Here is a 13747-nt window from a genome sequence, read left to right as displayed (position 1 = left end):
GCTCTCAGGCCAGAAAATGCTAGAAGACACTAGCTAATTCATGCAAGCATGTATATGTTTTTTTCCCTTCTTTTGTCTGATGCAAGAAGAACGATACCTTTTCTTCTAAAAAAAATAAAATTACGTTGTTCAGAAAAACATGTAATGCAATCCGATATTCTCATGCACAGGCAATATTATTGTGGCAAATACCCTAGCTTCAATTCATATTTGCATTGATCAAATATCTGGGTTCGTATAATCATGTATCATCAGTTTTTTTCCAACTTAATTAATTTGAAATAACTCTTTCTGAGATGGTTGGATTATCATATATATGCATTTCGAATAGGGATCACGTGTTCCTATTACGCCCTGCGCCCACCCAAGAGGATTAAACTATTTTGCGTCAATATATTTGGATTAAAATCAGTATGAATCTACAATATGTTACGTAGCATGTCTAGTGGTCTGTTATGTGCCACAGCTTTCCTACTTCCTACACTATCCTGAAACTGAAAACGGATCAGTATGCTACCTTTTCACCAAGACCATCCTCTTCCTCATAAGTCATAAAGAATGCGAAGAATTAATGAATTGTAAAAAAGAAAAATTAAGGAAGAAGGAAAATGTTTATTTACTTTTAGCCAGGGATTGATTTCAAACCTAACAAAGCAAAACAGTTCAATATCTTTCAATGCTTTCTTGAAAAATCTAGCACGGTCAGACTATTCACACTTTGATTGATAAGACAGGTGCATTAACAAGATCCATGCAGAAGTTCATGGTTCTAGAATCAACTAAAGAGGAACTACTACAACTATAAATAGGCTATACTTCACATTCCTCTACCACCACGTGAATATCTTCAAGCTTATAGCTCTAGCTAGCCAAGTTCTTGCTAATTCTCAGTAACCTTTCGAAGTTTTAACAGCAACTTAACCTCTTCCATGGCGCCTCATGGAGAAGCTAATGCTACCACTTACTCCACACCCACCAGAAACATCTCCAAGTCCAAACCACCAAGGCTCTCATTCTCATCCGATAGCCTTAAGAGAAGCATATCGGATATCTCATTCGAACTCAGCAAGGAGAGCTCTATCGAGGATATCAAAGAACTTCCACCCATTTCAGAGGTTGAAGATGCGAGGTGCGAGTGCTGTGGCATGAGCGAAGAGTGCACGCCCGAGTACATAGACAAAGTGAGAAACAAGTACTTGGGGAAGTGGATTTGTGGGCTCTGTGCTGAGGCAGTGAAAGAAGAGCTGGAAAAAAATGGAGGAAACATTGAAGACTCCTTGAATGCACATATAAGTGCATGTGTTAGGTTTAACAAGTATAGCAGGGCTTATCCTGTTTTGTTCCAAGCTGAAGCTATGAAAGATATGTTGAAGAAGAGCAAACTAGAAGGTAGGAGCATGAGAGCCAAGTCCATCAGTCCTACGGACAAAGCAGGGTCAAGGAAGGGTGTGATTGCTCGGAGTTCGAGCTGCATTCCGGCCATTACTAAGGAGATGAGATAAAATGATGAGATCTCTAGCTAGGGGAGATGGTTCTATAATTCTCAACCATGTCCTCCAGTGTCTGTGCCAATCAATTAGTATAGTTCTCCCTCTTAATCTTCTTAAACTCTTCTAGGGTTCCTCAGCTTCAATTCCAAATCTCCCCGTCCGCAAAAGTATTATATATATGTTTCTGATGTCTGAAGAGTACGTCGACTCTAAATGGGTTTTTTCGGGGTAATCATCTAAAGTCCCCTAGCTACCCATTCTGAGTTTCCAAGGCTTTTTTCTTAGCTTTATCCGTGTCCAGTCCATCGGCATCCCACCTTTCAGTCAATTTACCCTCTAGGGTTTTCTTTTGGTCGGGTTCTGATCAATATTCTAAGTATTACTAAATCCATGCACGTACGGACGCTTATGTAAGTTAACTCTTGTTGAAGCAGGATCAAGATATGTGCCACCCCTATATATGGAGTTTTTGGGGTTTCTCTGAATGCTTCTTCTATGCATTTTTCCCCTAGGGTTTTGTTTCCTCCTTCCACTTAATTAGTTCTTCTTTTGTCTACTGCATGAAGGATCAAAATGCTACAGCCCTCTAATATATAGCTTATGTTTATCCTATGCTAGTTGTTGGTTTCTCTGAAGAGTTCACTTTGACTCCTTAGTCGATCCATTCTATGTAATTTTATATAATCATGTAAGTTAACATATTTTAGCAATAATGATGGTGTAATTAAGTTCTAATGATTTCGTTTGGTCTTATTGTCCCATATATTTTCTCCTGTTGTAAATTAGAGGAAGAACAGAGCTAAATAGAAAATCAATAACCGCAATTAGTGATCAAGTTGGTAAAAGCCTAAAGTACAAAATCTAGGTTTAAATCCCACCAACACTGGCTGGAGATATAGATATCAAACTATTCATGGTGACCAAGGGTTAACGGGATACAATCACACTAAAATAAATCTCACTCACGAGAAGCAATATCACTCACTAGTCACTGCTTCCCTTATATATATAGCAATTAGAATCAATTAATAATAATACATACTAGAAGCCACACAGTTTGCGGTTCTTCATTTTCTAGCCAGTTCAAACAATCCTGAAAATATAATTCAACCTCTGCAAATATCGTACCAAAGGACCTTCTCCGAAAAATATATATCATTTGTTGCAAACGAATGATGTTATAGATCGATGGATCCTGACATCGTTTCCATGGGTTAAATGTACTCGGGTTTTAAACAATCTGGTTCGAGGTGCTTAGGGGAAAAATGCTAATACTCTGAAACCTAGATTTTGTACCTAGGCTTTGAATTTGTTATAGCCCAAGTATAAAATCCATTAGTCCATTTCTCTAATATATATTCTAGTTAAATTCAAACTCCGCCTCACATCAAATTTCAAGCTCGAAGAGCTAATACTCTGAAAAATCATGCTTACAGAACCCACTGCTTGTCTTGATTCCGGCCTAATACATACATGTAATCTACAAACACAAAGGCATACAATGTGGACAGCAGCATGGTAGCATCTTCCCATAATCTGCCAAGATATGTACATCATTTGACTCTAAAATCCAATTCAGCAAGTTAATTAGCAGAACAGAAGCAAGAGTTAGAAAGGCATCCCATAGACAAAGAACTAGAAAACAAAGGGCACAGCTCAATTTGTAGAGTGCAGCAGCAACAATCTAACACAACACTGGTCTTAGCATCCATCGTCATTATCACTTACAAAAGGTAAAAGACTTAGTTAAGCACAAAAGGTTTAGGAGTCTCCCTTCTATTTAACCCTATTATTATCGGCTCCTAACCATAAACGGTTTCCTGGTCCCAACATCACACAAAAGACCAGTTCACAAACAAGAAACATATGCAGTGAGCTGTCTCCTCTTCATTCAACACCTTCCAAGCTACTGCTCTTTCATACGACACTGGCCGCCCCATGCTTGAAAGACAGATGCCACCTTGAAGACAAGCAAAACCCTACAGAGCAGTACCCATCACCAAAAAATTAGAATAAAGATTAGGTCTGAATCAATCCAACATGTTCAGTGCCAGTCTAAATTGAGAAAAGTCCGAATTTTGGAAAGATCATATACCTGTTGCATTATCTGCGGAAACTCAGAGAAGAGAGTCTTGCGTCCATGGTCATCAAATATCTTTTCCAAAGCTATATCTTGCAGTGCAACCAAGGTGGTCTCAAGCATGTCGAGTCCTGCCTGGTTTGCAAAGGTGAAAACTGGAACAGCCTGCATAAAAAGAACTATTAATACTTGAAAATGTGGAGGAGAGAGAGAGAGGGGGGGGGGGGGCTGCAATGCTCAATACTTGACTAGGCAGAGAACATGTCTCCCTCTGTTCTTTTTCTCTTATTTCTTATATACGCACCTTCAGAGAGCAGCACATAATCGCGTCAGAGTGATGCCACAAGGATTTGAGATTGGATTCACTTCCTTCATTACAGGATTTGAGCAGCTCCACACCCAGATATCCCCTGCAACATTAACAGTGCACTTTAATCAGTTCTGATTACAAACCTCATAGCCGATGAAGTTAAGTTTTCTAGTATTAGCTACAAACTAGAGAATTTCAACTTCATTCATATAAACGTCGTAGCTTTTCATAATTTATTCACTGTATCTACACTAATTACCAACTTGGTAAATATCAAGGTGCGGTGGATTTTAGAACTTAAGATTGTCAAAGGGAAAATATGGAGATCATATGGCTAGAAAACAAAGGACAATGAACTAATCAGATGACTATTTATACAGCTACTCTTAACACAAGCTATACTCAGATGTCAGAACTATAAGAGGATGGCATTTAATGTGAATTCATGCATGAGCAGGTTAAAATAGCTTGAAACTCAATTTGGTTGAAACCAGTATCAATTTGTTTTACTATTAGTGATATATTGAGTAACCTTTATACTCACGATTCAGAATGAGGGTAAAGACTTGGTCAGGTTGCAGCCTTCTTGGGGGTTATCAGGCATCAAGCATATTTATTCAATACGTAGTAAGCAGAAACTCAATACAAAAAAAGGATAGTTTTTAGCCTCAGTTGTTTATCGGATTGTCATAAAATATCCAGTATAGAGAAAATTAAATTTTTCTTAGTGGTAAGAATGAAAAAGCCCAATTTTCAGACAGCTGCATAACTCTCAGGGAATATATTGACCATCTCTTAAACAAGAAAGTATAATGAAAACAATGAAGGGAAGTGTTATAATACCTGTAACTGTTGCATATCCAACGAGCAAGGGTCTGCGCTTCAGGGGTACCAAGTGGTGAACGAAGACCAGCATGCGAACTCAAGTGTGAAGGAGAGAGTGCTAGTGCCACCCTCTGAACTGACGATATGATGCTACGAACATATTGTCTAGCCATGGACGCAACATGCTCCTGCATGTGGCTCTCAAATGCAAATTCAAATGCTATAGTCATCACAGATCTCACACAACCCGCATTTGCAGAATACTCACTAGATGCCCTGCTTCCAGTCGGTCCAACTTCAAGAGCAGAAGCAAGATCCAAGGTGCGATTTGGACTGGAGGCTTCCTGAAATTTTTTCAGCTCAATTATAAAAATTTCCGTTGAAGATGAGTTATGGATTCTTACATTTAATATGGATCATACACTAACCTTTCCAGAATCAAGAGGAATGATTCGAAAACCAGAAGGTAGGAGAGGTGCATCATCAGCAAATGACGCATCAATTGGAGCAAAAATCAGTTCAGCACAGGAACCAACAGCAGTCTCATCCATTCCACTGCATAGCTATTTAACAGCAGAAGAAGAAAATAATTAACAAAAACTTAATATGACAACACCTCTTATCAATATCATATGTACTTAAACAATTCAAGCTTGAAAGGTCACAAATGTATCTTAACAATGCTGGCGATATTTAGAAAATCCACGGAAAAAGCCGCCCTAAGCAAGCATTCTCATAGAGAAGTATGCATCAGAAATTCATAACATTCCAAGACGAATTATATCTTACTTGCAAGAGGAACATCTCTCTAGTTTGCATCATAGGATCGTCAGGAGAATGGCCAATACCCTCCAGTTTAATGACTTCCAAGAACTAATAAACACAAAAAGATAGTAATAAGAGAATACTAAATTATTGACTTAATATGTGGTATAAAAAATTACAAAACAAGGCATCATCAAGAGGTGTAAATTCCATGAGTACCATATTGCTCACCTCTTCATGCTCAATAGTGTGAGCTAGGGGGAGTATAACTTGACCACCGAAACTTCCAACTCGAGACCCCGCTAAGCTACAGGGGCCAACTTTAACAGCTGCAGCTGAGTAAGCATCAATAGTGTTGTCTGCCCATTCTGACCTATGCTCACGTAGGAACCTTAGAAGGATAGCAGGAGGCACATTCTGAAAATGCAGAAGAAAGCAAGCCAGGAACAAAATCAAATGTCAAACCAATTATCCCCTATGAATAATAAGCATGATAAGACATTCTGCAACTTCTAAAATGGACGAGTTTCCAATTTTCTTAAGTATCTAACTTAGGAAGGAATTTCAAGAAAATGGGCACATAAAGCAAGGATTCTAACTTCAGAATTACCAAATAATGATCTTTACCAACATAACATATATAACCATGTGTTGGTTACCGGTGCTTTTACAATCTACATTAAAGGAACCCCATGCATTAGTAGTGTGTGACACACAGACCCATTACGAAAATCTAGGGGATATCAATATAGCATATACTAGTTTTCTTTTCTGTTCTGCAGTTGTCTCTGGTGGATCATGGGAAAGAAAAGATGTGAAGTATCCTGACCTGTAAAAGCATTGATGCTTTGGCACATAAGACAGCATTACTGACAGCTGGAAATCCATTACCAAATGAAAGATTTAAACCCATCAGCTTTTCAGGAGAAGAGTTAATGAGGATAGTGACATCATCCAAGCCATCATTTCCCATCAATGACCACCCCTCGTCAGTAAATCCATTTAGTGCCTCGTTAAAACCCCTGGAAGAAAATATTCATGAGCTTCCAAGCAGTGAAGCCTTTGTTCACTGAAAATTTTACTAAAAACAACCTTAATTAATACTAACCTGCTAAGCCTCTGGCTTAGTGCTCGTAAAGCTGCAGGTCGTCTGCCCCAGCCAGTGACACTAGATTGAGAAACTTCATGGGCTATCTGCCTCAGCTGGCGTAAAGCCTGAATGTCAAAGAGAGACGAGTGAAAAACTTGAACCTCACCCATTTGCACTTCATTATTACATTCTTGTGGGACAAATAAGTATCCATAGAGATGATCATTATGCAGACATCTTAGCAATATTAAAAATTACGATATCTACTGTCATACGGTAATCTTACCGCCATTGTCATCTTTTGGGCAAGAACAGCTGAAGATTCATACAATGGACGCAGTACTTCTGGCACGCCACAAGGCTAGAAGATGGAAAACATGTACGAGTTGAAAACCTATCAACACTATCAAACCAAAATTCATAAAGTACATTAACAACACATGCTTTAAAAGATTACCTCCAAATCCATGTGATCAACAATGTGTATGATTGAACCACCTCCTTCACATGGTCGTATCAAATATCCACTAGGCAGCATTTCTGCTCTAACAAAATGCTGCACCGGAGGCATAGACGGACCATTATGTGTGTTTTTGAGAGATCTCACACAAACCTGAGCATTATGCATATAATGAGAACAATTTAATTTGAACTAGTAAACGGAAACATATGCATGTGCGATTAATTTGTGTTCCGCTGAAGCAGATTAGTGCTTAACATACATGACAGTTGTTTGGCAAGAAGTTTATATTCATAATTTTGGAACAACATACCACAAGGCTGCCATCTTCCAAAACAGAAGTATAGCGGAGCATCCAGAAATCACATGCAGGTGCCAAAGTGGTCGGCGCATAGAGCTATATCAGGAAGATAAGAGATTAATACATTAAATATTGGTAAGAACCAAGAACGCTTAAGTTATATGAAAAGATAAATGTAATTCGATCTTACCTGCATGTAAAGGAGCTCAATGGTTCCCCCGTTTGCTGTAGGCAGTACATTTATGACATCTACAGTGCGGCAGTCACGCAACCACGAAGGCAGATCCTTGAGGATCTCTGCAACCTGAGCAAAGTATAATCATTAGTCAGTCATACATCCTCTTAAGCTCACAGAAGAAAAAATTAGCAAAAGAAAAGAACTCATGTTCACTTACCCGTGTAGGCTCTAGACCCACCAGGCCGCAGGCTCGTGCTGCCACTCCAGTGCAACCATGAGAAATAGCAACGATTCCAATGGAATCCGGACCAGGCTACGTTCACCAACAAGAGATGACAAAAAAAACATAAGAAAACTGGAAGCCATTCAATCAGAAAAAAGAAACTCGCATTTCACTATTTTCCTAGTGCACCCACAAATTTAGTTGATAAAAGTACACATAACAGTGCACCAAATTCCAATAATCAAAATGTATATTTTGTAACAAACATCCTCTAACTTAAATATTAAGCATGATTAGTTAAACAACCAAGCAAAAGTTTTAGATGAATCACCTTCATTCCAGGCATTTGGACCCACTCTACAGCAGTTCCAGTAGCCTTTGAAAGAAACTCTGCTAAAGTTTCTTCTGCAATGGACAAAAGTCTAGAAAAACACAAAACATGAATCCATAAGCCACAAACACACAACAACAAGAATTTTACGAAGAACGATGAACTGAAAATGACACAACATCTTTATCCCACTAACCCTGCAGGACTTGCATCCCTTGGCGGATGCTGAGGTGTCAAATGGTGTTGACCACTCGTCACCACTGATTCACAGCTTGTATCTTTGGTTGCAAGCGTCGTCTGTAATAAAAAAAATAAACACCATCATATCAGTCACCACGCAAATTCATATGTGACCCAAATAATACTAATCTAAGAAAAAAAAGTTCCAATCTTGGAATTCTAGGATTGAAGGTATCATCATCTTGCTACAAAAGAGAGGCAAGATCTCTCACGGTCTGGGTGTGCTGGCGGAAGTAGCCATTTTCATAGACCAAGTGTGACACTTGCTTCTGCAACCTATCATTTTCCTCCATTAAGAGCTTGTTCATAGCAGTGAGTTTTCTGTTCACAGCTTGGAGGCGTGAGGCCTCTTTCCTCTGCTTCTCTCTGCATCTGCAAACAACAAAACAGAGCACAAACGGACAATGTGCATTCATATCAGACCAGTTGGTCAGAAAAATATAATAAATGCAACGTTTTTCCATTCAAGATTTCTAAGCTACCAATTTTAGCATAAAAAAGGAAGATAAAGCCTCATCCAACCAATTTAACTAACTCCATGTTCTTCCCAACCAAAAACATTGTCCAGAATTTGAAAAATAATATATGTAAAAGAAATAACTTGAAATCTTTTTTTTTCAATTCTTTTGTGCTAAAGAACTAAACTTCAAGATCCAAAACCATAAAAGTTCATTTCTTTTGCTCAGATTGTCTAAGCCAAAAATGAAACAGAGCAGAAAGCCTAAATATGAAGAAAAAGGCAATTGGGTATGGAAAAAAACAAGAATACCTTCTGTTTTGGAACCAGACTTTGATTTGTTTAGGCTCAATGTTGGAGAGAATAGGACACTCCCTAATGAGCTGTTGGCGACGAATCGAACTGGGTTTGGGGCATTCATGATAAAGCCTCTCAAGGGCTTCAACCTGCTCCGGTGTGTACCTCACATACTTGCCATTATCCATTACTCCTTTACCATCCTTGCAGGACATGGCCATTTTCCAATTCTCCCCTCACAAAAATCCAAACCCAGAAAGACCTCCTCTACCTCTAAACACAAAAACAAACCAAAACGCCAAACTGGTCCTCTAGAAAACTTGCAAGTACTACTTTTACTTTAAGCCTAACAACGACTTGGGATTGGGATATAAGCCGACAAGGGACAGCACTACCCTTAACTGGAACGGCGTCTGTCCTCGTTTCTCTTCAGCACCAAACACAACGAAACTGTACACAACTCTCTCTCCTTCGGGATCAGCAAACAAGACCGATCTAACGATCCAACTCGAGTCAGTAACCGTGACGATGATTCTTCAACGATCTCTGAAACTACGACCGGAGAACTAGAGGGAACGTCACCGTTTGGCCGATCTTGAAGGTTGCCATGTACAATCTGCGAGGCATTTCAGAATGGGAGAGGGAGAAGGCTCAAGTGGGTTGAAGCAGCATGCTTAGTGCGTATGTGGGATAGGGTTTGGAAACTGAAAAGGTACAAGTGAGAGAGAGAGGACTTGGTGGAGTTTGAGGAAGAAGAAAGGCAAAGCAGTAGTATTTTATGATCCTCTGCTTTTGTTTGGGGTTTTTAACTTTGGAAAGAGTTTCTACTACATACGGTCCTTTTTGGTTTTGTTGTTGCTGATGATGGTGAGGTTTAGCTGTTGTTGCTGATGATGGTGAGGTTTAGCTGTTGTTGCTCTTGTTGTTGTCTTCCATTGGTTCGTCACTTTCGGCTTTCACAGAGAGAGAGAGAGAGAGAGAGAGAGAGAGAGAGAGAGAGAGAAAGAGAGAGAGAGCTTGGTTTGCTCCACTGTGTAGTGTAGGGAAATGGAGCAATTACCTTTGGAATATTTTGAACACATTTGGAGAATGTCGAAAGTGACCTTGGGAGAGGCTGAGAGTGACAATCTTTGATTGGGAGAAGTGAAGTCATTACCGGAACTACCCTTCCTTCAATGGCTTTGATGAGTTGAAGACAAAGGCGAAATGAAAAACCGGCTTTGGCAGTCCTAGGGCTTATAGCATAATCATACACAAGTAAACAACTTAGATTCGTATTAGATACTAGAAGTCTAGAAAGTAAATATCTCTGAGGAATTGGTTGCATTGGCAACCAAAGGGAAAATGTTGGTTTGATTTCATCTAATGATCGATCAGTGTGTATAAGAAACCCTAAAGTCTTCACTATTTCCTTAAATTTGCTACTTCCATCGTGACACATGCATTTTGCTATATATATATAGTATAGAATTTTCACTTTGAAATTACAGAGTAAAGTTCTAATTTTAACACACTTTTCGGTAAAATATTTTCATCACAAATGATTCAATATTTAGGTATGTTATTAAAGATCATCTCTACAAAGTTTCATCTAATTTAACAATGATTTGAGCTTTCAAAATAGATATTTACACGAACGGTTCACGTTAAATAGTTTAATTCGTTCATTGATTTAATCTAATTTCAATACATTAACGATAATCGAATTAGATGAAATTTTGTAGAGATGATCTTTAATAGCATACCTAAATATTGAATCATTTCTGATGAACAATATTTGACCGAAAAATGTGTCAAAATTAGAACTTCAATCTGTAATTTCAGAATGAATATTCTCTGAATAGTGATTATATATATATAAATGATGCAACTCATTTTCAAGATCAAAATACCTTATCAAGACAGTGAACAAATTATACAACTTATTATTAAAGTCTTCTACCAACACCTCCATACTCATCTACAAAAGAGCGATTTCGAGAACATAGTTATTCTCGGAAAATTTTAGTATATGTCAATGTATGCTATACATCTCACATCCAACGGTTGATATTGTTTTATGAGTGGGGCCAAAAAAATAATATCGGTTGTCAACCGTTTAATGTAGGATGTATAACATACATTGATGTATACTAGATTAACCCGTTATTCTCAAGGATATCGATACCAAACTGATATCGACCACATATATATGTTGACCATAGATGAAGATTTTTTTTCTAAGAACCATCGATCGTTAAACAAATGATATACAATTCGTGCTATGAATATAACATCACAAGCACAATAGTTTTAATCAGTATATTTCATAACAACTAATGGTTGCGATTTTGATTTGCCTTAAAGTACAAATTGGCATGTCATGGATCCACCCCCAAAAATCATATGCAACTCATCTTCTTTCGTAGAAATGTAACGCTTTGATAACTTGGGGATTGGTGATATTTTGAATGCTGAGATTTGGGGCTTATTTTTTTGTCTGAAATTCATTGTCAAACATTACAGTATAAATGTTAAAATTAAATTTGACTATACCATTCTTAACCAACTTATGCAAAAGAATAACACTTTTATGCATCCTCTTGGGTCTATGCTTGCTAGTTGTGCTTATATGATTTCCAAACTATAGAATGTGAAGAACTCTCATATTTTTAGATAGTGTAACATAGTTGCTGATGTTTTGACTAGGGGTGGACTCGGTTCCATCGGTTCGATTTAAAAGCACCAACCGAAAACCGAAACCGATGTCTCAGTTTTGTATTTCTCAAAACCTAAACCGAAAAAATATATTAACCACAGTTTCGGTTAACTTATAATTTGGTTCGGTTCGGTTCGGTTTTTGTTACATAACCTATCATTTGTGATAACTTTTCATATTAGACTTAAAACAAAAGTTAAAATCAAAGTAAAGTAGTAAGCTACAAGTTTAATACTTCAATTTAGTAAATAAGTGAACTAGATTGCAATAAGTTAGAAATAACAAATAAAATCAACAAAGTTACGATAGAGTATTAACCAAAACGTAATATTTAATGAGTTAAAGGATTGTGAGCAATTAAATTAGACATTTCGAGGTCATAATCATGTAAAATCTGTATATCGTATGTAACTCTTAGTCAATAAAAACATGACATACACCTATTACTATATTACATATTAATAATTAAATACATATATGTTGATTCGGTTCGGTTCGGTTTGATCGGTTTTTTACACGGACGAAACCGCAAATTGAAACCGAACTATTTAATTTGATGTTAAAACCGAAACCGATAGATCAGTTTTGTTCGGTTTCGGTTCGGTACGATTTTGGTCGGTTTTCAATTTTTCGGTGTCTAAAAGTCCACCCCTAGTTTTGAACAAAAAATATTTTTTATGAGTTTGGGTTGATTGAGGTTGTTGATCCCCCTGCACATGATGCGCATGTTTTTTTGGATAATCTGGTCAGTGTTACTAGATGTAGACGCACATAAGCCTACTTTAATATTTAGTCTCTATATTTTTTGTTTATGGCTATTTTAGGTGCCCTTTGTAATTAAAAAAAATGTAACGCTTTGATAGTATATACATTATTGTATAATTAAGTAAATAAGTAGGTCTTTCATTAATGGTAAATCTAATTATGAGGAAGAACACGTCTTGGACAGAATAGGAAAGGTCTAAAATGTGCGCAAGCAGGAGGGTAGGGGCATTAATGGAAAGAGAAGCTTGGGCAGATGAGAGAAGAAGAGGAAGAGGGGGGGGGAAGGAAGCTTTTGAGAGACTAAAGGCATGGGAAGTCTGCAGAAGAAGCAGAGGACACCATCATGAGGTTTTTGCATGCGTTTTTCTCGATTTCAATTTCAAAAAACAACCTCGCCGTACAAAAAAAACTAATATACATCATAACCCTTTTCTATTTATCTATCATTATTAGGGTTTTCAGGTTTTAGGGTTTGATAATAATAACAGGGCTAGCTACGTCATCATCATGGCAGAGCCCCAGACGCCAGAGCTGAGCTACAAGGAGGCCCTGGATTTATATGCAGCACGATATACTCTATTTATTTCTCTCTCCACAAACTCAAGAAGAGGAGGTGGAGAGAAAGAGGGAGGGGACTGTTGGAGCTGCAAAAGCAGAGGGGAGTACAGAGTAGTATCAGAAGCATATTCATACTGAGATGACCATTTGACAGGACATGTGACATGAAATATGAGAAAGAGAGGGAAAAGAAGGAAGAATGAAGGGGTTCTGGGGAGGAAGGGATGGGGATGGTCATGGTGGAGCTAGCCAGCTAGGGAGGCTTTGTGTGTGATGGTTAGGTTTAGGTTTAGGGAGGGGAGTGTGTGATGTTTGTAGGGACAAATTGGGGGTTGGCACAGTGACAGAGGGAGAGACCTTATCATCTCTCTGTTTGGGAAATGTCAGCAGCCAGGTTTTACTCACAAGAAGTCAAGTGGGATAATGCCATATTGCCATGCCCACTCCCCCCAATTGGCCAATTTTACCGTTTTTAAACCCAACAATACAAACGGCAAATTGCGTGGTAAAAAGATAGCTAAAGAAGTTCCCCGTATAGTTATGTGAAGAATTATGGCAGCTACTGAGATCATCTCTAACCCATACTCCAACATGCTATAAATCCTACATCAATTGTAGCACTTAAGGTCTCAATCGATCCGTGTTAATTTGTACGTGCACGTGTGCTACAAAAGTGTCA

General features: G+C 38.1%; 3 protein-coding genes across 3 annotated transcripts in view; 2 read left to right on the top strand and 1 right to left on the bottom strand.

Moving 5' to 3' along the window:
- The window catches only part of LOC126798978 (uncharacterized), a 187386-nt gene that overhangs the window by 73273 nt on the left and 100366 nt on the right, over nucleotides 1-13747 (top strand). The window lies entirely within an intron of this gene.
- On the top strand, nucleotides 930-1502 carry LOC126797147 (uncharacterized). The gene has a single exon (XM_050523821.1). It carries the CDS (start codon nucleotides 930-932, stop codon nucleotides 1500-1502), a length of 573 nt encoding a protein of 190 aa, XP_050379778.1.
- On the bottom strand, nucleotides 3127-9770 carry LOC126798966 (homeobox-leucine zipper protein ATHB-15). Its single transcript, XM_050526067.1, has 18 exons — nucleotides 9063-9770; nucleotides 8506-8665; nucleotides 8250-8350; nucleotides 8054-8144; nucleotides 7717-7812; nucleotides 7512-7625; nucleotides 7334-7417; nucleotides 7018-7173; nucleotides 6847-6921; nucleotides 6579-6685; nucleotides 6300-6492; nucleotides 5702-5887; nucleotides 5495-5578; nucleotides 5134-5268; nucleotides 4724-5049; nucleotides 3875-3980; nucleotides 3586-3735; nucleotides 3127-3469 (listed from the first exon to the last, which is right to left on the bottom strand). The coding sequence occupies exons 1-18, from the start codon at nucleotides 9266-9268 to the stop codon at nucleotides 3323-3325; spliced, it is 2517 nt and encodes an 838-aa protein (XP_050382024.1). The 5' UTR covers nucleotides 9269-9770; the 3' UTR covers nucleotides 3127-3322.

Source organism: Argentina anserina, chromosome 6 (genome assembly GCF_933775445.1).
Source record: "Argentina anserina chromosome 6, drPotAnse1.1, whole genome shotgun sequence".
Taxonomy (NCBI): domain Eukaryota; kingdom Viridiplantae; phylum Streptophyta; class Magnoliopsida; order Rosales; family Rosaceae; genus Argentina; species Argentina anserina.
The sequence above is the reverse complement of the archived record's forward strand: the minus strand, read 5'-3'. Positions and strand labels throughout refer to the sequence as shown.

What these genes read in the sequence shown, in the direction of transcription:
- LOC126797147 (XM_050523821.1), top strand. Translation starts at nt 930, where the DNA reads ATGGCGCCTCATGGAGAAGCTAATGCTACCACTTACTCCACACCCACC.
- LOC126798966 (XM_050526067.1), bottom strand. Translation starts at nt 9,268, where the DNA reads ATGGCCATGTCCTGCAAGGATGGTAAAGGAGTAATGGATAATGGCAAG. An exon ending in TTCCTCTTGATTCTGGAAAG is followed by an intron (nt 5,050 to 5,133) that starts GTTAGTGTATGA and finishes AAAAAATTTCAG; the next exon opens with GAAGCCTCCAGTCCAAATCG. An exon ending in TGGATATGCAACAGTTACAG is followed by an intron (nt 3,981 to 4,723) that starts GTATTATAACAC and finishes TTAATGTTGCAG; the next exon opens with GGGATATCTGGGTGTGGAGC.